The 24,814-nt window shown below is 40.7% G+C and overlaps 1 protein-coding gene across 1 annotated transcript in view; it reads left to right on the top strand.

Moving 5' to 3' along the window:
- The window catches only part of IL31RA (interleukin 31 receptor A), a 201,815-nt gene that overhangs the window by 158,420 nt on the left and 18,581 nt on the right, over positions 1-24,814 (top strand). Inside the window, exons 19-20 of the mRNA XM_029619639.1 lie at positions 12,251-12,397; positions 16,584-16,724. Coding sequence (XP_029475499.1) covers positions 12,251-12,397; positions 16,584-16,724 — 288 coding nt within the window. The remainder of the gene's footprint in view (positions 1-12,250; positions 12,398-16,583; positions 16,725-24,814) is intronic.

Genomic DNA, 24,814 nt, shown 5'->3' with positions numbered 1-24,814 from the left:
AGGTGAAGAAAGAATTTGAAATGAAGTTAGCCATAGAGGCTAAAACTCATAATAAAATCTTTTTAAAATATACTGAAGCAAGAAACCTGTGAGGGATAGTTGGACCATTAGATGAGCAAGGGGTTAAAGGGACTTTTAGGGAAGATAAGGCCATTGCAGAAAGACTAAAGTAATTATTTGCTTCTTTGTTTACTAATGAGGATGTTGGAGAGAGAGTTCTGGAGATGGTTTTCAGGGGTGATGACTCAGATGAACTGAACCAAATCACTGTGAACCTGAAAGATATAGTAGGCCAGATTGACAAACTAAAGAGTAGCAAATCACCTGGACCAGATGGTATGAATCCCAGGGTTCTGAAGGAACTCAAAAATTAAATTTCAGATCTATTAGTTAAAATTTGTAACCTATCATTAAAATCATCCATTGTACCTGAGGACTGAAGGGTGGCCACTGTAACTCCAATATTTAAAAAGGGCTCCAGGGGTGATTCAGGAACTATAGACCAGTGAGCCTGACTTCAGTTCTGGGAAAAATAGTGGAAACTATTCTAAAGATCAAAATCACAGAGCAAATATAGAAAGACATGGTTTAATAGAATACAGTCAACATTAATTTACCCAAGGGAAATCTTGCCTCACAAATTTCATTTTTTTGAAGGGGTTAATAAATATGTTGATAAAGGTGAACCGATAGATATATAGTGCATTTGGATTTTCAACAGGCATTTGAAAGTCCCTCATGAGAGGCTTCTAAGAAAACTAAAATGTCATGGAATAGGAGGCGATGTCCTTTTGTGGATTACAAACTGTTTAAAAGGCAGGAAACAGAGTAGGAGTAAATGGTCAATTTTCTCAGTGGAAAAGGGTAAACAGTGGAGTGCCTCAGGGATCTGTACTTGGACCAGTGCTTTTCAATATATATATAAATGATCTGGAAAGAAATATGACGAGTGAGGTTATCAAATTTGCAGATGATACAAAATTATTCAGAGTAGTTAAATCACAAGTGGATTGTGATACATTACAGGATGACCTTGCAAGAATGGAAGATTGGGCATCCAAATGGCAGATGAAATTTAATGTGGACAAGTGCAAGGTGTTGCATATAGGGAAAAATAACCCTTGCTGTAGTTACACAATGTTCGGTTCCATATTAGGAGCTACCACCCAGGAAAAAGATCTAGGCATCATAGTGGATAATACATTGAAATTGTCAGCTCAGTGTGCTGCAGCACTGAAAAAAGCAAACAATGTTAGGAATTATTAGGAAGGGAATGGTGAATAAAACGGAAAATGTCGTAATGCCTCTTATTGCTCCATGGTGAGACCACATCTTGGGTACTGTGTACAGTTGTGGTCACCGCATCTCAAAGAAGATATAGATGCACTGAAAAAGATAAAGAGAAGGGTGACCAAAATGATAAACGGGATGGAACTGCTCCCCTATGAGGAAAGGTTAAAGAGGATAGGGCTGTTCAGCTTGGAGAAGAGACGGCTGAGGGGGGATATGATAGAGGTCTTTAAAATCATGAGAGGTCTAGAATGGGTAGATGTGAATTGGTTATTTAAACTTTTGGATAATAGAAGGACTAGGGGGCACTTCATGAAGTTAGCAAGTAGCACATTTAAAACTAATCGGAGAAAATTATTTTTCCCTCAATGCACAATTAAGCTCTGGAATTTGTTGCTAGAGAATGTGGTTGGTGCAGTTAGTGTAGCTGGGTTTAAAAAAGATTTGGATAAGTTCTTAGAGGCGAAGTCCATTAACTGCTATTAATCAAGTTGACTTAAGGAATGGCCACTGCTATTACTGGCATTAGTAGCATGGGATCTGTTTACTGTTTGGGTACTTGTCAGGTATTTATAATCTGGATTGGCCACTGATGGAAACAGGATACTGGGCTTGATGGACCCTTGGTCTGACCCAGTATGGCAATTTCTTATGTTCTTATGTTTTTGCTATGACAATCTGTTTTATTCACCATTACTTTCCTAATAATTCCTAACAATTCCTAACATTCTATTTGTTTTTTTGACTGCTGCAGCACACTAAGCTGATAATTTCAATGTATTGTCCATATGGTGCCCAGATCTTTTTCCTAGGTGGTAACTCCCAATATGAAAACTAATATTGTGTAAGTGCAACATGGACTACTGTTCCCTATGTGCATCATTTTACACTTGTCCATATTAAATTTCACTTGCCATTTAGATGTCCAGTCTTCTCTTAGCCCAGCCACTGTAATGACAGTCCACTGAGTGGCAGAGGCAGGAGTTCCCTCCACAATGTGCTACAAGCAGGCTCTTAAACCAGTCTTTAGATGTTACTGTTGTGTAATGACTAGGATTCCTTCTCTCCTAAGAACTGTGATCATTGCCTTTGCAATGTCTCTAGTCTCTGCTGGGCCAAGGGGCAAGGTCTGGAAATTAAATCCTGGTGTTCTGCAGCATGGCTACTGCTAGGCCATCAATGTAGCTAACTATGGCCTAGATTTTGCTACAACCTTTACCTCTGATCTGAAGCGACTCCGGCAGCATGCTATTCCAAGGACCTGGGATATAAAGTCCTCTAACTTAGGACTGCTTTTATAGGTCCCCTAGCTGGGACTTCCTGTGGTGCTGCCAGCCAGCACTTCAGCAGCAGGTCTCCTGATGCCCTTGTGTTCCAGTATGTTCTTTTCTTGTCTTGTTCTTGCTTTGTTCTGTGTTCCTGTCTTGATTCCTTGTTTTGTCCCAACTCCTCTGTGCTTTGTTCCTTGTCCAGTTACTCGTCCTGCTTGTTTCCTTCCTTGCTTTTCTTTTTGGCCTTGTCTGTTTTGTGTGTCCTGTTTCTCTTGGACTGACTAGCTGGATCCTGACCCCTGACCTTCTGCTCTCCGCTGCCTGCCTCAATCTCTGGCCTGTTACCCGTTCTGCAGTCTGCTGCCTGCCTTGACCTCTGGCCCATTACTTGTACTGCTGTCTGCTGCCTGCCATGAACCTTGTTCAGATCAGACTTTCATTCAGTATAGTCCTAAGGACCCACCTAAGTCTTGGCGGCCACCAGAACCCAAAGGCTCAACCTGTGAGGAGCCGGCTGGTATAGGTGAAGCTCAAGTTGGTCCTGCCCTAGGACGTCTCCCTCAGCTCTCCCGGTGCAAGCCTCCTGGTCTCACTCACTAGGCAGCACCAATTGCACCACAGCAGAAAGGGTCCACAACCCCAGGCAGTATTACAGATTTACTATGCAGTGATAAGGCTATAAGACATGTTAAATTGCATAAAGCATGATAAATACCGTTTATTGTGCAATATAGCCATATCGTGCGATTTTCATGGTAATTAGGCTACAAACATGCCCCTATTGCAACTAGCTGTTTTGCTAATCCATGCAAAACAGCTAATACATACCTAATTTAATGCAAATACCGGTAAAATAACAAAGCTGACTTTGAAAAAAATGTGCTCCATTATTTTATTGCATTTGAAGGAGGTGTAGCTATTTTCCCATGGGAGCATTAGAACACTAGCACGGGTCCTAAAGCTCTCACGGTAAAATTTAAAGGGCCCTGAGATCTGAAACAATATACCCCCTTCCTCCTTGGGATAGTTGTACCTGGATCATATTTAAGCATGGGTGCCTGCTTCAAAGAAACAATTTTCTTCACACTTGCAGTATAAAATTTAGACAAAATTTCAAGATGGCCGATCTGTAGCAGTGCATGGCGTTTTGCGCTCCTCGGACAGAAAATAAAAATTGTTTCCTGCAGCATTTTTTTTTCCTGAAAATGGGACGAAAACGCAAACTGAGAGGTGAGCCATACCCTACAGCCCCCTTGAACGTCTCAGTCCCTGGTCCGATGGACGCGCACGTCATGAGGACAAACCGAATAGCAGAGGCCCAGCCGCTGGAGAGAGGGGGAGGGGAAGATGAGCTACCCTCTCTCCCTGGCTCGATATCACCATTGAGCCCTGCACAGGGAACCCCACCCGAGAATCCGGCCGCAGTTTGGAGTTCTCCGGAGTCGGAAGCACCGTCGTCGGACCAAAGAGTCCTCCGCCAGAGCTCTATAGGGTCCGATAAAGGAGAATCTGCGACCATGAGCCCAATATCGACACCGGGGCAGATCGGGGAAGTGAGTGGCACATTGCTGAGGGAGACTGTTGGAGCTGAAGGAGGCGCCCCTGAAAGATTTACAACTGCTGTGGTAAGACCAGCTGCATTTACACTAGAAACTATCTGGGAGACTTTAGCGGACCTGAAAGTCTCTATTATGTCGCAAACATAATAGAGACTTTAAGCGCCACAGGAAAAGAAATGGAGGAAAAAATTAAAGTGGTGAGCAATGCACAAGTGGATATGGATCAGCAGATTATGACTAATCGAGATAAAATTAAAAATATTGAGCTAACTCAAACTGTGATGATAAAAGAAAGGAAGAATATATCAATGAAACTGGAGCAGATGGAAAATACAATTAGAAGTAAGAACTTAAGATTCATAAATTTTCCACAGATATCCTTAATATCCCTGAGAGATATCTTTAAAAGGTATCTCCAGGAAGTGCTGCAGGTTGGGGAAACGAAATGCCACCAATTTCAAAGATTTTTTACCTTCCAAAAGCAAAGAGATCAACAGAACAGAATGGAGGATTAACATCTTTAGTGCCCACTGCTGACCAGCCCTTGAATATTTCCACCTTCTTAGAGACTTCAGACACTGAGCTTGCAATACCGGCTACTTTAATAGTGAATTTGACATTGGAACCAGACAGAGATTGGTTATTGAAATGTTGTCTTAGACATAGAAATGATCAGTTTCTAGGATGTAATGTAAGAGTTTTCCCGGACGTAGCCCGAGAAACTCAAAAGAGGAGAAAGGCCTTTCTCCTAATGAGGCCACAGGTGATTCAGATTGGGGGAGTTTTTTTCCTTAAGTTTCCTTGCAAATGCTTGGTAAAGCATAATGGTAATTCATATGTATTTTATGAGCCCCCTCAGCTGTCTCAGTTTTTGGCAGGGAAGACTCCCGTGGGCTCCATAGAACCCTGTGATAATGTACCCGGTTCCTCTTGAAAAGAAATCGGTCTAGAATGCTACATTGATTGGCTTTAATTTCTTGAAGTATTTTACAAATATTTCTTTAGGTTGTGTATATCTTGCCCCCTCAATTTGAGGACTAAAGCTAAAGAAACAATAATTTGTAATTTCTGTATGATTTTCTCTTTTTTGTGAAATTTATTATATTGTTTCTTTGTATTTCTAATCAAGAATATAATCTTGTTTAAATATGTAAAATTGCATAAACAGAAAAAAAAAAAATTTAGACAAAATTTCTTTGCAAATTGTGGTGTCAAAGTCCACAGATGCAATAGGAAATGCATGACTTTAGAACATATCTCTTCATCACACAACAGCCAATCAAGATCAGTTAAATAATAAAGTGATATGGCAATGATGAAGGTGTCCCAGATTTATGTTCACAGTCCTTCAGTGACAGCATTTTGTCTCTACCTAAACTTGGCTCATACAGTCTGCCTTATTTGACTTCATGCACATCGTATAGTGCTCCTGTAATTTATTATGAATGACTAAACATCATATTCATCAGCATAAATTTGGAGGCACCTCTGGTTGAATATTGTACACAGTTGAACCATACCTTTGAAGGCTTGATGTTTTCAGAGTTAGATAGACCTGACTTGAATGAACATGGCTGTAATTTTGATACATTTCTTCTCTGGAGTGAGCAGAAGTGAATTTTCAAATTGGATGTGGTGGTTCCACATAGTTTGAATGAATAAATAAAATGGGCCTTCTTTTATTAAAATAAAAGCATATAAACATTATCCATGTGTTAAAACAAAACAGGAGGGTTTTGGAATCATCTATGATTGGTTGAGTTTGCAGTAATGGACTTCCAAAACATATTTGATTAGTGTGTGGGATGAATGCTCACTGGATGGCATTAGTGACAGAAAACACATTAAAAACATTAACCTGTCCCAGCTTGGCCAAGCGCGCACCACAGTCATAGCCAGGCCATTTGGCAACTATGGCCAAGTAAAACAGTGCGCCCTCACCCTGAACACCATATACAACACCACGAGCGAGAAGCCTCTGCTAAATGTGGGGGCTTTGAGTTTTATTTTGACCCAGCAGTTTCTTCCAGCTCCTTTGGGCTTCTAGGTTAGTTATTACCAATACAAAGATCCTGGCGCCATGAGCCTTCATTCACAAATACTGAGGATCTTTTTTTCCCCTTATTTTATATCCTCTCCCAACTTATTTACTCCAATCATTGCAGTGTCAGTCCTGGGCTGGGGACCGTGCACCAAGGCTCCCTTCAGAACCCTGCAGTCATGGGCCCCCTCCTAGTCATGCCTTCCCCACACACAATTAAAAATTCTGCATTCAAAATACAAGATTTTACATGGAAAAGGGCATTATGAGGTAAAATATCACAACATCATCTAAAAATGTAAAAGAAAAAAGGCATTTGGAACCCATATGGTGTTAGGCCTATAGTAACGCATGTTAGGTTAGGCTTAGCCCTCAGAAAGCCATGAGTAAACTGAATTACAATATAGTAAACCTCCCATACCAAAACAGTACTACATGCCAGCACTCAAACAGTAACAATCCTACCTATGAAAAGGCAACACTGTAAATATGACACCAGCACCTAAAACATCAATATACTTGCTATTAGTAAAACAGAACAAGCCAAGCTACTATAGATCCTATACAAAACTACATGCTAGCAGAACACCTCACTTTGTTCACACATGCAGAACACTGACAGATCCTCACCAAATAATGAACAAAGATCATAAAGTATAAGTATAAGCATTTAGATAAAAACTGAACTGGAAACCAGTGCAACAATGTAAAAACAGAAACATCATGCCTCATAAAACATCAAATAAAATCAAGATATATAAATTATAATATTAAGGCCATAATAATAAAAATTATAAATATTTTAAAGATCTTGACAAATAGAGCATCCAATTATTAAAAATTAAAATAAAAATTTCAAAATGCCAATAAAATATTTCAAAATAGCTGCTACATAAAATAACACTCAATAATGGAAACTAAAAGGATAAAATCAATCCCTTGCTTTCCATACCTGGGAACTTTTGATTTACAGATGCCCTGAGACTATCATGGATTAGCAGGTGGGGTGGGGAGGTAGGGATTGTTGCACACAAATTTTCTCTATGCTCTCTCTCTCACATGATCAGCCATACGCACACATACACTCATGTGCTGTCTCTCATATGCTCAATCATATATATACACACAAACTCTCTCTCTCAGATGCTCAGTTATATACACACAAACATGCTGTTTGCTTTTTCTCTCATGCTCAACTATGTACACATTCTCGTTCCCTCTCCGTTTTACATGCTGAACTATATACACATACACACATATACACTCATATGCCCCTCTCTCTCTCATGCTCAACCATGCACCCACATGCTCAGACACTTCCTCTCTCATGCTCAACCACACAAAAATATGCTCACTCATTCTCTCACTCACATGCTCAATCACTCATACACACACAGGCTCATATGCTCAATCACACACACACACACACACACACACACACACACACACACACTCACATGCTCAGTCACTCATACACAGGATCATATGCTTTCTGTTTCACATGCTTAATGACACGCACACTCATATGCTCTCTCTCACGTACTCAAACACAGGCTGTTGCTCATACACTCACACATGCTCGGTTATACATTCACATGCTCAATCACTCACATGCTTTCTCATATGCTCAATCAGACACAAACACACACACACATATGATCATTGTTTCCCCCCTCTGGAAGCACAAATGGCACGAGCAGCAGTAGCCGCCTCCTTCAGCCCCCCCAGGGACCATCAGACTCTTCAGCTTTCTTCTAGCCATCATTTGTGCAATGCTGCTCCTGCTTCTGACTTGGGGGTAAGGGCAGGGGAAGGATGGAGTATGCAGAGGGAGCCAATGCTTCTTGCACCCGTAGGCCATGCTGCTTTTCACTGCCGGGGGAGGGGATGAGTTTGGAGGAGGCTGATGCTTTTTTTTTCTCCTGTTGGCCTCACTGCTTCTCAATACAGAAGTGGGAGGAGGAGGCAGATGTTTCTTACGACCCCCTTGGGCTGCACTGCTTCTCATTACAGAGTGGCAGGGGGAAGGAGGCCAGTGTGTCTTGCAGCCCCGCAGGTCATGCTGCTCCTCACTGCTGGATGATGAGAGAAAGGAGGAGGCTGATACTTTTCACAGCCCCGCATGCTATGCTGTTCCTCATTGCCGGACGGGGCGTGGAAAAGCAACCTGAGGCTTCTTTTGGCCCTATGCTCCTCACTGCCAGGGAGGAGTGTGATACCTCTAATGGTCCTTTGGGCCGCGCTACCTCTCACCGTGTGGGGAGGGGTAGATGCTGCTGATGCTTTAGCGCGATGGCACCGCAGTCATATCGGGCATGGGCTAGCTATAGCTCTGGTGTGCACAACTCTATTTTAAAAGTAGAAAATGATGTGCTTATATGTGCATGCATAAAAAAAAGGGGTAGATTTGGGGCAGGACAGGCGCATTCTGTGGCGGAGACATTTACACGCATAAACCCAAAAAAGCCGTTACCTGCATATATTTAATTTTGCTCTTTATCAGATGTAAGTTTGAATAAAACTTGTTGTAGCCAAATCTGACTGAGCGAGGGGTCTAAGTAAACTAGAGGGAGTGCATGCTGAAGAATCAGAGGGGTCTTGATAACCTAGAGATAAACTGGGCAAACTGGTGGGCTACTTGGTCAAACTGCAATTTACTTTAGGCATGCATGTTTTAGAATATGCTTACCTGGACATGTAAGAGCAGATAAGTCCTAAGGAAACATACACAAATAACATTTCCTCATGTAACTGCTTAAAATCAGGAGCACACATATGCGTTAGGCGGTTTTTATATAACACTGGGGAACACAATTTTCGTTGAGTTAGATCTGACACTTGTTTTTGACTAACTTTTGACATCTGAATCCAAAAATGACCCCAGTTTTTCTCTATCACGTCAACTTTTTAAGGTACAGGATACCCGCTCTCTGTCCCAAAAATCATACAAAATGTGCATACAAAGGAAATAAAAGAAAAAATTACCTAAAAATACTGTTTTTTTAGAGTTATTTTATTCATACAAAGGCTATATATTGTTACTGTAAATCAAATTGTGTACAAGTAGTAAAGTTCTGCTACCAAGCATACATATTAAGGTAAAAATTTATACTTATAGCTTTTCCGGCAGTGTTCAATCTTGCCTGATGCTCCAACAATAGTCAGCCATCATATGTACATCCCATCTACCCTGATACCGTGCCTCCATGACCTTCAAATCTTGGTGGAATCATTCACCTTGCTAATCACTGACTGCACCAAGGTTTTTCGGGAAGTCAGCAAGATGGCTATGCAGAAAATGCACCTTAATGCTCATGTTGCAGCGAAGCATTTTGAAGCTCTCCAAGAGTTTCTGGACAATTTTGGTGTAATTCTGTGCTCGTGTATTTCCAAGAAAGTCCTTGACAAGGTTTTTGAATGACAACCATTCTTTTGGAGTTCTTTTGGAGTTCTAACAATGAGCTGCAGTTTGCGGTAATACCTAAGCAAAGCGCTAAGATAGCGCACTATGTGATAAACAGTCTATTACCATAAAACACGCCCCTTTCCCTATTGAATGTGATATTTAGTGCATTTTGATAAATCCAGGCCTAAGATAGGCTGTAGAGAAAAACTTGACATGATAGAAGAAAACTAACTGCAGTTTTGAAATCAGCATGCCTATTTAAGTCTAAAACAGCTGAAAAATCGAATTCAACAGGAATTCTGTTAAAAATTGTTCCCCAGTGTAATATACATGTACTTGCGTGGATGATTTAAAATTCTAGCACCTGTGCTCGTGCCCACATATACACATATATTAAAGTAATCGTTTTAAGGATTGTGGTTGGTAGAATTAGGAATTAATTACTTGTTTTTGATTTATTATGTTATGTTGATGCATTAACCATGTGGCAGAGACATCCTTAATCTTTTTAAATGTATAAGGAATCTGCTAGTCCCCTACTAGAGTTAGGTAGAAGAATATACCACTTGGTGTGGGGAGAGAGACATAGGGATAAAATCGTATGTTCACAGCTCCCCCCCATGTGGAAACTGGTAAATTGTGGTCCCTCTGTTGCTTATTGTCAGTGCGCCATTTTGCCTTATGGATTTCTCTTTTGTTTTTGAAGAGGCAGCATGTCGTGAGCTGTGCTCTAATTTTTCTAGTGGTTAACTTTTGCCTCCATGGAGCTTTTGCTTTGGATGGGAGTTTCTTTCCACCATCTCAATCCACTTTAAAGGCTTTAATTAATGTTATTTAAGTTTGGCGTGCCCACTACATGATACTTAAAAAGCCAATTTAAGTTTTGCCCTACTATCAATGGGGAGAGGTTAACTTCATGCAAGATAGACCTGAGATCATCAAGTTCCAAGGAGAAGATGACTTCCAGCCATCCTAAGAAGAGGAAGAAAGAGAGAGGGGAAGGAGGACTTGGAGTGGATGAGGAGAAGAAGAGCTACTGGTATTATGATACTGAGATGGGGAGAAAAGAGGAGGATGTAGCCTTTCAGGTACAGTGAGGAAAACTAAGGAGTTTCAAGGAGAAAGACTACAAAAAGGAAGTAGGATCTAAAATGACTGTGTAATATGAATTCCATCAAAGGATACATCACCTAAATTTGGAGGGAAGTCATTAACTTGCCCTATATCAATGGTAGGGAATAGTTAAATAATCTTAAGAAGTAAATTAAATTACTTAATTTCATGAATATGAGAGAGACTATCAGAAATCATTAACTTAGGGAACTAATCAATTGGCTTTAACTTCTGACCTAAGACTGAAGGAAATCACAAACTTACTAAAAAGCACTTATATCATCTTAAAAGAGAGTACATCAGCTGTAAAGAACTTTATTTCATCAATTGCATTTTAACAGTAAAGAGAAACATTGGAAATTATCCAAACTCTCGAGGGCTTTATTGAGTTGTGACTTTAATGATTATCAATGCTGAGATTATCACTGCTGTATACAATGCATTGAATTGGGACTTAATGTTAATGCAATGCGAAGGGCCTTGAAAGGTATCTTTCCCCCTGCACAGAAAACCCTAGAAAGTACATCTTTGGGCATAACAGCAATGTTCCACTTTTAATAGAAACGTGAGATATGGCCTTTGGAACTGTTATTTGGGTTCAATCATCATAGGGATTACAATGTAAAAATTCATAGCCAGCAAAATAATTAATGAAAGAGTGTAGGGAAAAATATATAAAGGATTGTCATATGTTGATTCAGCAGTTCAAGAGGCTGTAATTCAGTCCCAGCTTTCAAATATGAAAATACATTTTTATAGATATTTTCATATGCATTTAAAAAGTACTTAGCTCAGTTCTATCCACCTCATAGTTACCCTGACATGGATCTACATTTCAAGTGAATTCTTTCAGGGGAATTGCTACAATTCTCAAAAGTGGCAAAAAGCAACAATCTTAGGATTTAGTATTTAGCATTTAAACTGAAAAAGAAGCACAGTGTGATATTTAACTAAGCTGTCACTTGAATTAGTAACCAATTACTTCATTGAACTCTTCTTGGTGACACAACACGATGTCAAAGTACAACAATGATCTCATTGGAGAAACCGATAAACCAACATCTTTAATGAAAAACTTTAATATTAGAGTACCACTCAATTTCATCATTCAGACCCCTGGGTTTAGTAGATCCCAATGTGAAAATCCAAAATTGCTCCCTAAAATTGAGAATGGCCAACTGGTCATCCCCTTTTGATGACGAAAGCACTTGTTCGATAATGGTTCAAAGAAGGTCATGAAACTCATGACCCTTTTATCCACAATGAGATACCATTGGGGCTTGCAATGTTCAAGTAATGAACCCAGAAAACAAGAAGGTAGGCGAGCTAAAAAAGCCGTTTGGAAAACAAAAGAGGATTAGATGCCAAAATCTTTTTCAATCTTTATTGTAGTGGAGACGTTTTTTTTTTTAAATAATTGCCAAATTAGTTTTTAAAAAAACATCTCCACTACAATAAAGATTGGAAAATACTTTTGCATCTAATCCTCTTTTGTTTTCCTAATGTTCAAGTAATTACACAGTTCCAGTGCAATGATGCAAGTTATTTGTGCATGTTCATGTTTGTTTAGGTCCTTTATATGGTCCCTCAGCAAAAACAGAAAATCTGGGGAAAACTGAGGTTACGATAAAATGGGAAGAGATTTCGAAGGATAAAAGGAATGGGTTCATTACTAATTATACAGTATTTTATAAAGCAATCAATGGAAAAGAATTATGTAAGTATACAGTTGCTAAAATCAATGTTGATTTGTATTCTTATCACAGTACCTTTATATTTCATTGTACGCTAGATAGTGAAATTAATTGCGCAAAGACTTATTGAACATATCAGTATTTTGCAATCATTTTCTCCCTTCAGAATGGATATAATAAACTATCCTTCCAATCTATTTACATGTTTTGGCCATATAAAAGAGTTTTCTTTAATACTGTAAAACAAAGGAGTGGCTCATTTTCTTTCATTGGTAATAATACTACTTCCTGGCACCAATATATTGCTAGATACACACTCATAAGCAGGACCATACATTCAGCATATAATAAAAAATGGAATGCCTAAGATGATAGGAGCAATATGTAGCAGCTAATTTTGAAAAGGTGTACTAGAATGATTCCACAGTTTGCAATGATATTGTCCACAGCAAAAGGCAACAACCTCAACCAAACTGTAGCAAGTGAAATGTGTAACCAAAGTCCCTAACTAACACCAGCCTTAGCAGCACAATTAACCACAACTGAAACCTGGTTCCTCACATAGGGCCTGATTTTAAAAAGCATTTAAAAATGGGTTTACATGCTCTTTACCCATGAAAGTGGGCTTTTGAAAATTGCTACAAAATATATTGAATTCTCCATAGGATTTACTCATTTAAGTGCCCTTTACTTGAGTAAATGGCTTTTGAAAATTACTATCAGGCCGATACAGTACAGTGCGGAGTGCACTGTTAGCCCGTGATTGGCTGCGCGTTTTCGATGTGCTATTTTTACCCCTTATACAGTAAGGGGTAATAGCGCATCGAAAACACGCGGCCAACCCCCCCCCCCCCCCCCCCCCCCCCGAAACTAATAGCACCCGCAACATGCAAATGCATGTTGATGGGCCTATTAGTTATTCCCACACCATACAGAAAGTAAAATGTGCAGCCAAGCCGCACATTTTAATTTCTGCCGGCACCAGGAAAGTGTACAGAAAAACAGAAAAGTCTGCTTTTCTGTACACCCTCCGACTTAATATCATAGCGATATTAAGTCGGAGGCCCCAAAATTAAAAAAAATTAAAAATTAAAAAAAATAATTAAAAATCGGCCCGTGGGTAGGAAGACGGACGTTCAATTTAGCCAGCGTCCGTTTTCTGAACCCGTGGCTATCAGCGGGTTTGAGAACCGACGCCGGTAAAATTGAGCATCGGCTGTGAAACCCGCTGACAGCCGCCACCTCCTTTTACCATGGGCCCTCATTTAAATACTTGATCGTGCGCCCAGAAGAGTGGCCTGAGTGCGCGTTGGGAGAGCGGGCTCTCGCCTCGGAGCACCGGCTCTCCTGCGGGATTTACTGTATCGGCCTGATAGTATATTACATTTATGCGAGTAACTCCTTTCAAAATTCACCTGATAGAGAGGAAGTGCCTGAGGACTCTCCTCTCTTGAAATCCTATTGGGCCAAAAAGCAGGGTGATTCTACCTAGAACCCAGCTTCTAAAAATGATATGTTAGTGCAGAAACATTAAGCAGGTTATCTCTATCTGTATCCCTTCTTATCAATCCATCAGTTGATTATCATAAATGCCGTTGTTATAAGTAGGCAATGTCCTTATCACTAGCAAGCATGTTAGTCTTCAGCTCAATTAACAATCATAGTAGACCATGCCCTTATATGTATCCCAGCTGCTGCTACTAATACTACTACCCCTAATCATATCTATAGAGAGATGAATGAGGCAAACAGACTACAAGAACTGGAAGTGAGGGACATAGTAGTTTTGGTTGGTGAATGCAATAGATTGGAAGGTGGTCAGCATGAATTTGAAATGTATCAAGTCAGCATAGGGATTTTAGCCAGAGATGCTGTTCAGAGCTTGCACAGGAATGTAGGGAGCAAATTCTGGAGGTGAACCAAAGCTGAGGTTTGGAATGGCTAACAAGACAGGGGAGGAGAGGAGCGGAACGTGACCACCAAGTGCATGTTCAGCTAACCAAGTCTCTCCAGCATCCAATCAGCATTTTCTGAAGCTTGGCTGCTTCTGATCCTCCCGCCTACTACATCATACTTTCACTTGCCAAATACTTGAAATGCCTCTTTTTCTATTTGTACTGTTCTCACAAATCATCTGCCTTTGCTTGAATTGCTAAACAGTCAGCTATACCTTTTTTCCCCAGCTTCAAATGTCAGAGAAAACTCAGTTCTTACTACCAAAACTTTTATTGAATAACAAACACTGTATCACTCACTGCAAATGACATGGTATCAAGGATTGCTGCACAGATAACGGAACCTGGTACCTCTGTGATTAGGATCTCTGAAAGCCCAACAGTCAGAGGCTGACAACTTCAGCTGTAGAAGAAGCTGTGGATATTATTGGATAAAGTAAAAAAAAAAAAAAAAGTGATTTTTTTTTTCTAGGTGCTTGAAGATAAGCCCAACTGAAAAACTTCATAGAAAGTGAGACAATCCCAGGATGCTTACGTTTAAGGGCTCAATAAGAAGAGCAGAGAGCAAGAGATTGCAAACAGGAACAGATCCATTAAGAAGTTCAGTAACATTCAAAACATTAACCAATCAAGATAACTTGTACCATGTAGAAAATCTTTCTGTAGGCCAAGCAATCTCTCAAGATGACAGAGTGGGAGTATACTAAAGAACCATACAAATACACTGTGGAGACAGAACACTATTCTTCAAAGGAGAAAAAGAATCTCCAGGGAATGGTTATAAAGGAGAAATGCTGATTGGTTAGATTTCAGGTTCCTGTTACAATAACCAGGCAGTATTGGTTTACAAACCCACTGGTAAGATCCAGCACATATAATGAAGCTCACAATGTCTACAGGATTTCTAAATGTTACAAGCTTGTTTAAGTCCATTCTCCCTTTAACATTCATTATATTCATCTATTTTTCCTTATTTATGACATTAAAACTGGAAGGAAAGTTATGACCTAATGGAAAAAGATAATCTAATATATTTTTCACTTAAAGTCCAAGTAAAATTAAGAGACTAAGGGCTGGATTTTAAAAGCCCTAGGCGCAAAGGGGGGATATGCACGCCAGGCCTATTTTAAAAAGGCCCGGCAACGTGCATAAAGCCCCGGGACACTTGTAAGTCCCGGGCTTGCAAAAAGGGGTGGTCCCAGGGCATGGGGCATAGGCGGGACAGTCCAGGGGCGGGGCCAGAGGCCTCCGACACAGCGGCCATTATTGTTGGTTTGGAGGATCGCGTGCCAGCAGGCTGCTGGTGGGCGCAACTTGCGCCTGCCCAGTGGCAGGCACAAAAGGTAAGATAAAAGTCAGGGGGGGTTAGAGTAGGGCTGGGGGGGGGAAGGTTAGGGGAAGGGGTGGGAAGGTCAAGCTAGGGAGAAGGGAACTGGGAAAGGCAGCATGGCTCAGCACACACAAGGTGCACAATTGTGCACCCCCTTGAGCGCGCCGATCCCTGGTTTTATAACATGTGCGTGTCTTAAAATCTACCCCTATGTCTGCAAGTCCATTTGGACTTTAATTTCCTGCAGCATTTAGAATAAGGAAAAAAAATCACAGAAAATATGGCAGAAAAAACAATGATGTCAAAAAATACTTTTCCAGTTATGAGAAATGGAAGGAGAGTTTTATGACATCACTGACTGTTCTGCTACTGCTAGGACAAAACTATTGCTCTTAGCGGCAGTGAAGAGAGCCGGCTTCAAAGTAAGTTGACTTCCAATCTGACTTTAATATTTATCAGCTTTCACTGACAGGACAACAAACTAACTGAAATTAGTGTGGCATTCCCTTCTGAGATACTTTTTAGCAATCTCCTAAACTTCTTAGAGCAGCTGAATTCAGAAACAGTGCCACAAATTACCTTGCACACGCTTAGCTTGACTCCATTTGTCATGACATCACCTAGCACATACCAATCAGATGTCGTTCGGATGGATGATGATTGTGACACTGCTACAAGCATGGCTGAAAATATGTCAACAAAACAGCTTAGAAGTATTACCACTTGCAATACAAAAGAAATGGGTGATCCATGTTCTAGCATACTCTGTGCATACCTTTATTAGAGGTGGAGCTTTGAACATGCCGTTGAAGGTCAAGGTCATTTCGCCCATCCTTGATGCAAAATTCTGAAACTTTACCTAGTATGTAGTGGACACATTTTTAAATTATTGGGATGACTGATTTTATTGATTTTATCCCTTAGCTGAGACTGTGCAGTCCAATGTATTTGAGCATAGTCTGAAATTTCTGCAGCCGCATACTCTGTACACCGCTCATGTCATGGCAAGCACTAAGGCAGGAAAAACCAATGGAACCAGCATCACATTCAGCACATTGAAATTCAGTAAGTAATTGTCAGTGGACACTAATCACTATTATTAAATGCAGACCATTGTTAACCATGAAAACTGCATAGCTTATATATGTGGATGTTACCTACTAAAAATTAAACAATGTATATAATACAAAGCATTTACATGCACAACATTAGGTTTTACATGTGTAAATACACTTTCCTGAGTAAGATGGCTTTTTGAAAATTACTATAATATATGCCATTAAATTGTCCATAGGATTTACTCGCATAAGTGTCTTTTGAAAATTGCTACAATAGTATGTTACATGCACACGCTAACTTCTATGAAAATTCACCTGATAATTTTTCCTCTTGTGCTGTTCTGCACAGATTGCAGTGGATTTTCCTGTGCAGATTGAATGGGTAGGTTTTCTGGTATTCGCTCCACCTTGACTACAAGGCTGTGCCATTTTGCTCCTTCTGTTTCAACTAGAGACTCCGATATCAATGTTATCATCCATCTGAGGACCAATGATCTTCTTAGAAATGGTGTCCTTGAGGTACAGAAAGATTTCCAAAATCTATGGAAGAGCATTAGACACATGGCAAAAACAATGACCTTTTCTGAAGTATTACCTATTAATGGAAACAGAAAGGAAAGGTTATGCCACATAGATAATTTCAATTCCTTGCTCAAAATCCTGGCATAAGGAAAGTGGTTTTGGATACATTGGAGGCTGGGGCGGTGTATGGAACTATAGGCCTCTGACTCAAACAGAAGAACTGAACAGAGATCTAATTGAGGATGTGAAAAAGAAAGAAGTGTTACTCATTGGAGATTTTAATCAGCTAGATATGAATTGGAGCTTCTTTTCTGCGGAATCTACAAGAAGTAGAGAGATAGTGGATGATCTTCAAGGGGTTCTGCTCAAACAAATGGCAATTGAACCCATGAGGCAAAGTGTGATACTCAATCTAGTGCTCACTAATAGGGATAATGTCTCTAATGTTCAGGTAGGGGCTCAACTATGGTTTGATATCGTGAATAGGATACAAACAAAGACCTGACTATAATTTCATAAATACAGACTTTGTCAAAATGGGAATGTACCTGGAGGAAGAGCTGGAAGACTGGGAGAAAATGGTGAGCTGGAACAACAGTGGGCCAAATTAAAAGCAGTTATTACAAAGGCAACAAATCTATATGTTAGGAAAGTAAACAAGAATAAGAGGAAAACGAAACCAATCTGGTTCTCTAAGGAGGTGACTGAAAAAATCAAGGCAAAAAGAACAGCAATCAAGAAATATAAAGGATCCCAATAAAAGGAACACAAGGCAGAATATCTGTTACAACTGAGGGAGACAAAGAAAGAAATCAGGAAAGCAAAAGATCAAGTAGAAGAAAGAATTGCCAAAGAGGTAAAGCAAGGTGACAACACATTTTTCAGAAAAATCAGAGAAAGAAGGGAAGCCTGAAGTAGTATAATGAAATTGAAAGGTGATGAGGAGCACTGTGGAGAGTGACAAAGAAATGGCAGAAATATTAAATAAATTGAAATTCTTTAGTTTGGTGTTCACTAAAGAAAACCCTGAGAAGGTGTATTATCAGTTGACAAGACTGTAGATGGGGATGGGGTAGATGAAACTCTGTTTACAGAAGAGTATATATGGGAAGAGCTAGGAAAACTGAAAGTGGAGAAGGCCATAGAGCTGGATGAGGTTGATCCCAGGTTAATGGGGGAGCTCAGAGATGTGCTGGTGGATCCGCTGAAAGACTTGTTCAATAGATCCCTGGAAATAGGAGTGGTGCCGCGAGATTGGAAAAGAGTGGTGGATATCCCATTTCACAAGAGTGGTAGCAGACAGGAGGCTGGAAACTAAAGGCTAGTTTTCCTTACCTGAGTGGTGAGAAAATAAATGAAGATGCTGCTGAAAGAAAGGATAGTGAACTATCTATAATCAGGAAGGTTGCAGGACCTGAGGTAGCATGAATTCACTAGGAGAAAGTACTGTCAGACAAATCTAATAGATTTTTTTGATTTGGTACTAGAGAATTAGATTGAGGAAGAGCACTTGATGCGATCTACTTGGATTTCAGCAAAGCTTTTGATACAGTCCCACCTAAGAGGCTTGTGAATAAAATGAGAAGCTTGGGAGCGAGCACCAAGGTGGTGGTGTGGATTACAAACTGGTGGACTGATAGGAGACCGTGTAATGGTAAATGAAACCTACACTGAAGAGAGAGCCATGTTAAGTGGAGTACCATAGGGATCAGTGTTTGGAACAATTCTGTTCAATATCTTTGTGAGTGACATTGCAGAAGGGATAGAAAGTAAAGTTTGTCTATTTGCTGATGATACTAAGATCTACAACAAAGTGAACATGCTTGAAGGTGTAGAGAAAATGAAAAGTGATTTAAGAAAGCTTGAAGAGTGGTCGAAAACTTGGCAGATGGGATTCAATGCTAAGAAGTGCAGAGTCATGCATCTGAGATGTGGTAATCCAAAAGAGCTGTATATGATGGGCCTGAAAAACTGATGTGCATAGACCAGGAGAAAGGTATTGGGGTAATAGTGTTTGACGATCTAAAGATGGTGACAAGGGGCGGACATTCCTTTCTCAGCTCCAGGTGTCACGCTCCCACAGTCAACTGCAATCAGAGCTTTTAAGGAGACCCTGACAGTGTGAAACACTTCTCTTATATATTGGGCTTATGTTGATTGTCAGATTCATGCAGAAATCCACAACTGTGATGCATGCTAAGGTTCGATAAAGAGATGAGGATAAGACTTAAGGGCCGGAGCTCAAAATGGCGGCTGCAACGGATCACACAGGGGATAGGCCACAAACTGACCTAATGATAGCAGAAATTAAGGCGGTCATGCTGGTGGCGCTAGACAAGAAGCTATGCAGTAATTCTGACCAAATCTCAGATTTAAAATCAACACTAGAGGAGTTTAGCCCAAGAATAGAGCAAGCTGAAGGGCGTATTTCGGTGTTAGAGGATGATGTGGTGGCTTGTATAAGCAAGATGGAGTCCCTGGAAAAGCACTTAACAGAGCATGAGGAAAAGCTAGATGATTTAGAAAACAGGTGCAGAAGATCAAACCTGTGTTTTCTTGGATTCCCTGAATCTGGAGAGGAACAGAATTTGGGGGAAATTCTGACAACTTGGTTGCCTGAAGCGCTGGGCCTCTCAGAGCTGAAAGGAGTCTTTATAATTGAGCATGCACATAGAATATGGACATGTAGAGACACAGACAAGCAGCCCAGAGTGGTAATTGCAAAGATCCTAAACTTGGCCGACAAACAAGCAGTCATGCAAACCTATCGAAAGGGTCCAGATCTACTATATCCGGCACACCGCATACACATTTTTCAGGACTACTCTGTTAAAGTCTCATTGATGAGAGATTTTTCTCCGATATGCTTAGCACTGGTCCAGAAAACAAATGTGTTTTCCCTTTAGCTCTCGGTGAGTTTGGTATAAGGGGAAGACAAAGGTTTATGACTCAACTACAGAGGCTCAAAAATGTCTGGAAATGCTTAACAAGTACACACACAGAGGTTTTTGATGCATGGTCTGGGCTTGGTTTTAAACTTCAAAAAGGAAAAAGAAATAGGTTGTCATAGCCCTTAGGAATTACCATAAGTCTCATGTTCCATGGTTGGAAGGTTTGCAGCTTGGAAAGCATGCTAAAATTTATGGCTCTATTATAATCATATTCTTTGATTCTACTTTGCTGGATAAAGTCCCGTTGCTCCATTAGGGTGGCATGTTAACATTTTATTGTAAGAGCACCTATGTGCTTGAGGAAGGCATGTCTGCCTTAGGAGAATCTATGTGTGAAAAGGGGCTGCGAAGTAGTGGTGTCTGAGTTTACTATAAACAATGCAGCTGAAGAACTATGGTAGTCGACAAGAAAGCAAGCTTCCTACCTGCAGCTTTTCCACTACTCAACGGTCATGGTGAATGGTGTGGACAACTTCGTAAAGGCCTCATGGACTGTGGGCACGTGGAGCTATATCCGCTAAGTGACATTAAAGTTTTCAGGGTTTTTTTTCTGCTGTTATGTTTATACAGGCACAGTTCTTTATATAGGGGAATAGAGATGGGAGTGTGGTACCTGATCACAAAAAAGTTGACCCTGTTTTCTTCTTATAAGTGGGAGAGAGAGTTTGGGGTAGGGAAGACAGGGAAGGGGAGGGAGGGACGTGGTCAGGGGAAAGAAGAAGGAAGGGATTGGGGGAGTTTATTGGTCTAGGGGATGCTGTTTATGTGTATGTACTAGGTTAAGGGGGGAAAGGGTACGCCTCACTTATGTGGGAATCTTGGGTGTCTCCTTGGGAGCATTGCATTTGTTTAGTGGTGAACATAATTTATTTATTTATTTAAAATCTTTTCTATACCGTCGTTAAGTTATATACCATCACAATGGTTTACAGAAAGGCACATATAGAATTATGGGGATTGTATATATTAATATTATCTATAAAAGTGCCATTAAAGTCCGGTAACATAGTTTCATAATAAATAATGTGGCAATGTTGGAAGCCTGAAAGGTATGGCCAGGAAATCCCTCTTTATCACTAATGATAAAGAGGGATTTCCTTTATCACTAATGATAAAGAGGGATTTCACACTGCTTTAAGAAAAGTTGTGATGGGGGATAAAGTAAGAACAATCTCTTGGAATGTAGAAAGGGCTGGGTTTCCCCATAAAGAGAAAAAAGATACTCCAAGCTTTGAAGCACACTAAAGTGGGTATTGCGTGTATTCAAGAGACTCACTTAAATGAAATTGAAAGCAACAAATTAAAAAGGGAATGGGTTGGGGCACGTCATTTTTCACCAGCGAAAGGGAAAAAGGCAGGGGGTGCGATTCTACAACCACTGAAAGAGTTAAAAGATCCTGAAAGTCGGTACATTATTCTGATAGGAAAAATTAATGGCAGAAATGGTACAATATGTAACTTATATGGTCCATATATTTCTTAGAATCATAGAAAATGGCGGCAAGAAAGGACCAAACGGTCCATCCAGTCTGCCCAGCAAGCTTATGGTAGCATTTGTTGCACCATACAAGACACCCCCTTACTTAGATTCCCAAACCATCAAAGTCTGGGCCTTTGTTGGTTGCTGTCTGAGTCCAATTCCCTGTTACCTCTTGCTGTTGAAGCAGAGAGCAATGTTGGAGTTGCATCACAAGTATAAGGCTTATTGGTTAAGGGTAGTAACCGCCACACCAGCAAGTTACCCCATGCTTATTTTTTTTCCCAGACTGTAAAATCCAATGTCCTTGTTGGTTGCTGTCTGAATCTAATTTTCCTTTTCTTCTTTTTCCCCTGCCATTAAAGCAGAGAGCAATAATGGAGTTGTATCAACAGTATGAAGGTTTATTGGTTAAGGGTAGTAGCTGCCACACCAGCAAGTTACTCCCATGCACACTTTTCTTCATTTCCATCTTCTAGCCTTTAGGGATCCACAGTGTTTATCCCATGCCCCTTTGAAATCTTTTACCGTTTTTGTCTTCACCACCTCCTCTGGAAGGGCATTCCAGGAATCCACCATTCTCTCCGTGAAGAAATATTTCCTGACTTTGGTTCTGAGTCATCCTCCCTGGAGTTTCAGTACATGACCCCCAGTTCTACTGATTTCTTTCCAACAGAAAAGGTTAGTTGACTGTGCATCATTAAAATCTTTCAGGTATCTGAAGGTCTGTATCATATCTCCCCTGCACCTCCTCTCCTCCAGGGTATACATATTTAAGTCCTTCAACCTCTCCTCATAAGTCATTTGATGGAGGACCCCCCCCCCCCCCCACCACCACCACCATTTTGGTCGCCCTTCTCTGGACTGCCTCCATTCTGTCTCTGTCCCTTTTGAGATACGGTCTCCAGAACTAAACACAATACTCCAGGTGAGGCCTCACCAAGGACCTGTACAAGTGGACTATCATTTCCTTTTACTTACTGGTTATTCCTCTCTCTATGCAGCCCAGCATTCTTCTGTCTTTAGCTATCACCTTGTCACATTGCTTTGCTGTTTTCAGATCGCTAGACACTATCACCTCAAGGTCCCTCTCTTGCTCCGTGCACAACAGCCATTCACCCCCCATCACATACAGCTCTTGTGGATTACCACACCCCAGATGCATGACTCTACACTTCTTGGCATTGAATCCCATCTGCCATATCTTTGACCACCGTTCAAGCTTCCTTAAATCATGTTTCATTCTCTCTACTCCTTCCGGCATGTCCACTCTGTTGCAGATCTTAGTATCATTTGCAAAAAGACAAACTTTACCTTCTATCCCTTCCGTAATGTTGCTCACAAAGATATTGAACAGGACCGGTCCCAGCACCGATTCCTGAGGCACTCCACTTAACACCGCTCTCTCTTCAGAGTAGGTTCCATTTACCATAACAGGCTGTCTTCTCTCCGTCAACCAGTTTGTAATCCTGGCCAACACCTTGATGCTCACTCCCAAGCTTCTCATTTTATTTCTATGTCTCCTATGCGGGAGGGATATCCAAGTAGATCACATCAAGCTCTCTTCCTCAATCCAATTCCTTAGTCACCCAATCAAAAACGTTAATCAGATTTGTCAGACAGGACCTTTCTCTGGTGAATCTATGCTGCCTCTAGTACAGCAATTCTTCTGACTGTAGATAGTTCACTATTCTTTCCTGCAGTAGCCTCTCCATTACTTTTCCCACCACCGAGGTGAGGCTAACTGGCCTGTAGTTTCCAGCCTCCTCTCTGCTCCCACTCTTGTGAAGTGGAACCACCACCACTCTTCTTCATTCACTCAGCACCAGACCCATTTCCAGGGATCTATTGAACAGGTCATGCAGCTGATCCACCAGCAAATTCTAAGCTCCCTCAGTATCCTGGGATGAACCTCATCAAGCCCTATGGCTATGTCCACTTTTAGTTTTCCCAGCTCTTCCCATAAATTCTCTTCTATAAACTGAGTTTAGTCTACTCCACCCTCCTCCACTTTCTTGTTAACTAGCGACGGTCTTATTCCAGGGTCTTCTTTAGTGAACACCAAACTGATGTATTTGTTTATTATTTCTGCCATTTCTTCGACTCTCTCCACACATTGATCCTTTCCACCTTTCAATTTCACTATACCACTTTGGAACTTTCTCTGATGTATCTGAAAAATGTTTTGTCACCTCACTTTACCTCTTTGGCATTTCTTTCTTCTGCTTGACTTTTTGCTTTCTTGATTACTTTCTTCCTCTCCCTCAGTTTCACCAGATATTCTTTCTTGTGTTCCTCCTTTTGGGATCCTTTATATTTCTTGAACGCTGTTCTTTTTGCATTTATTTTATCAGCCACCTCCTTTAAGAACCAAATTAGGTTTCTTCTTTCTTTTACTTTTGTTTACTTTTCTAACATATAGATTAGTTGCCTTTGTAATTGCTCCTTTTAGTTTTGGCCCACTGTTGTTCCACCTCTCTCATTTTCTCCCAGTCTTCTAGTTCTCCCTCCAGGTACTTCCCCATTTCAACAAAGTCCATATTTTCAAAATGCAAAACTCAGGTCTTCATGTGACTTCTCCATATCCTATTTGCGATATCAAATCATACTGTTTGATGATCACTGGTTCCGAGGTGGGCACCCTCCCGGACATTAGAGACATTGTCCCTGTTAGTGAGCACTAAGTCGCATGTAGCTCCCTCCCTCGTGGGTTCCAGTACCATTTGTTTGAACAGAGCCCCTTGCAGGGCAACCACTATCTCTCTACTTCTGTTAGATTCTGCAGAAGGGATTCTCCAGTTTATGTCTGGCAGATTAAAATCTCCAACAATCACCACTTCTCCCTTTTTTCCCACCTTTTGGATCTCTTCAAACAGATCTCTGTCTAGTTCTTCCATTTGATTCGAAAGCCTGTAAACCTCTCCAGTAAAAATGGATGCCCATCATCTTTTCTTCTTTACCCCATCTTCCTTCCAGTAGCTTGGATAAAGAGCTACTTCTCCCCCTTTTCTTTCCTCTCTGTCCTTCCTTAACAAGTTATAGCCCGGTATGGCCATATCCCAATCATGAGATTGTCTCTGTGACAGCAACAATGTTCAAGTCCGCCTCCACCATTAGGGCTTGCAGGTCTGGGATTTTATTGCCCAA

Source organism: Rhinatrema bivittatum, chromosome 1, assembly GCF_901001135.1.
Source record: "Rhinatrema bivittatum chromosome 1, aRhiBiv1.1, whole genome shotgun sequence".
Classification (NCBI taxonomy): Eukaryota; Metazoa; Chordata; class Amphibia; order Gymnophiona; family Rhinatrematidae; genus Rhinatrema; species Rhinatrema bivittatum.
Note: the sequence above shows the minus strand (reverse complement) of the source record. Positions and strands in the feature narration are given on the sequence as shown.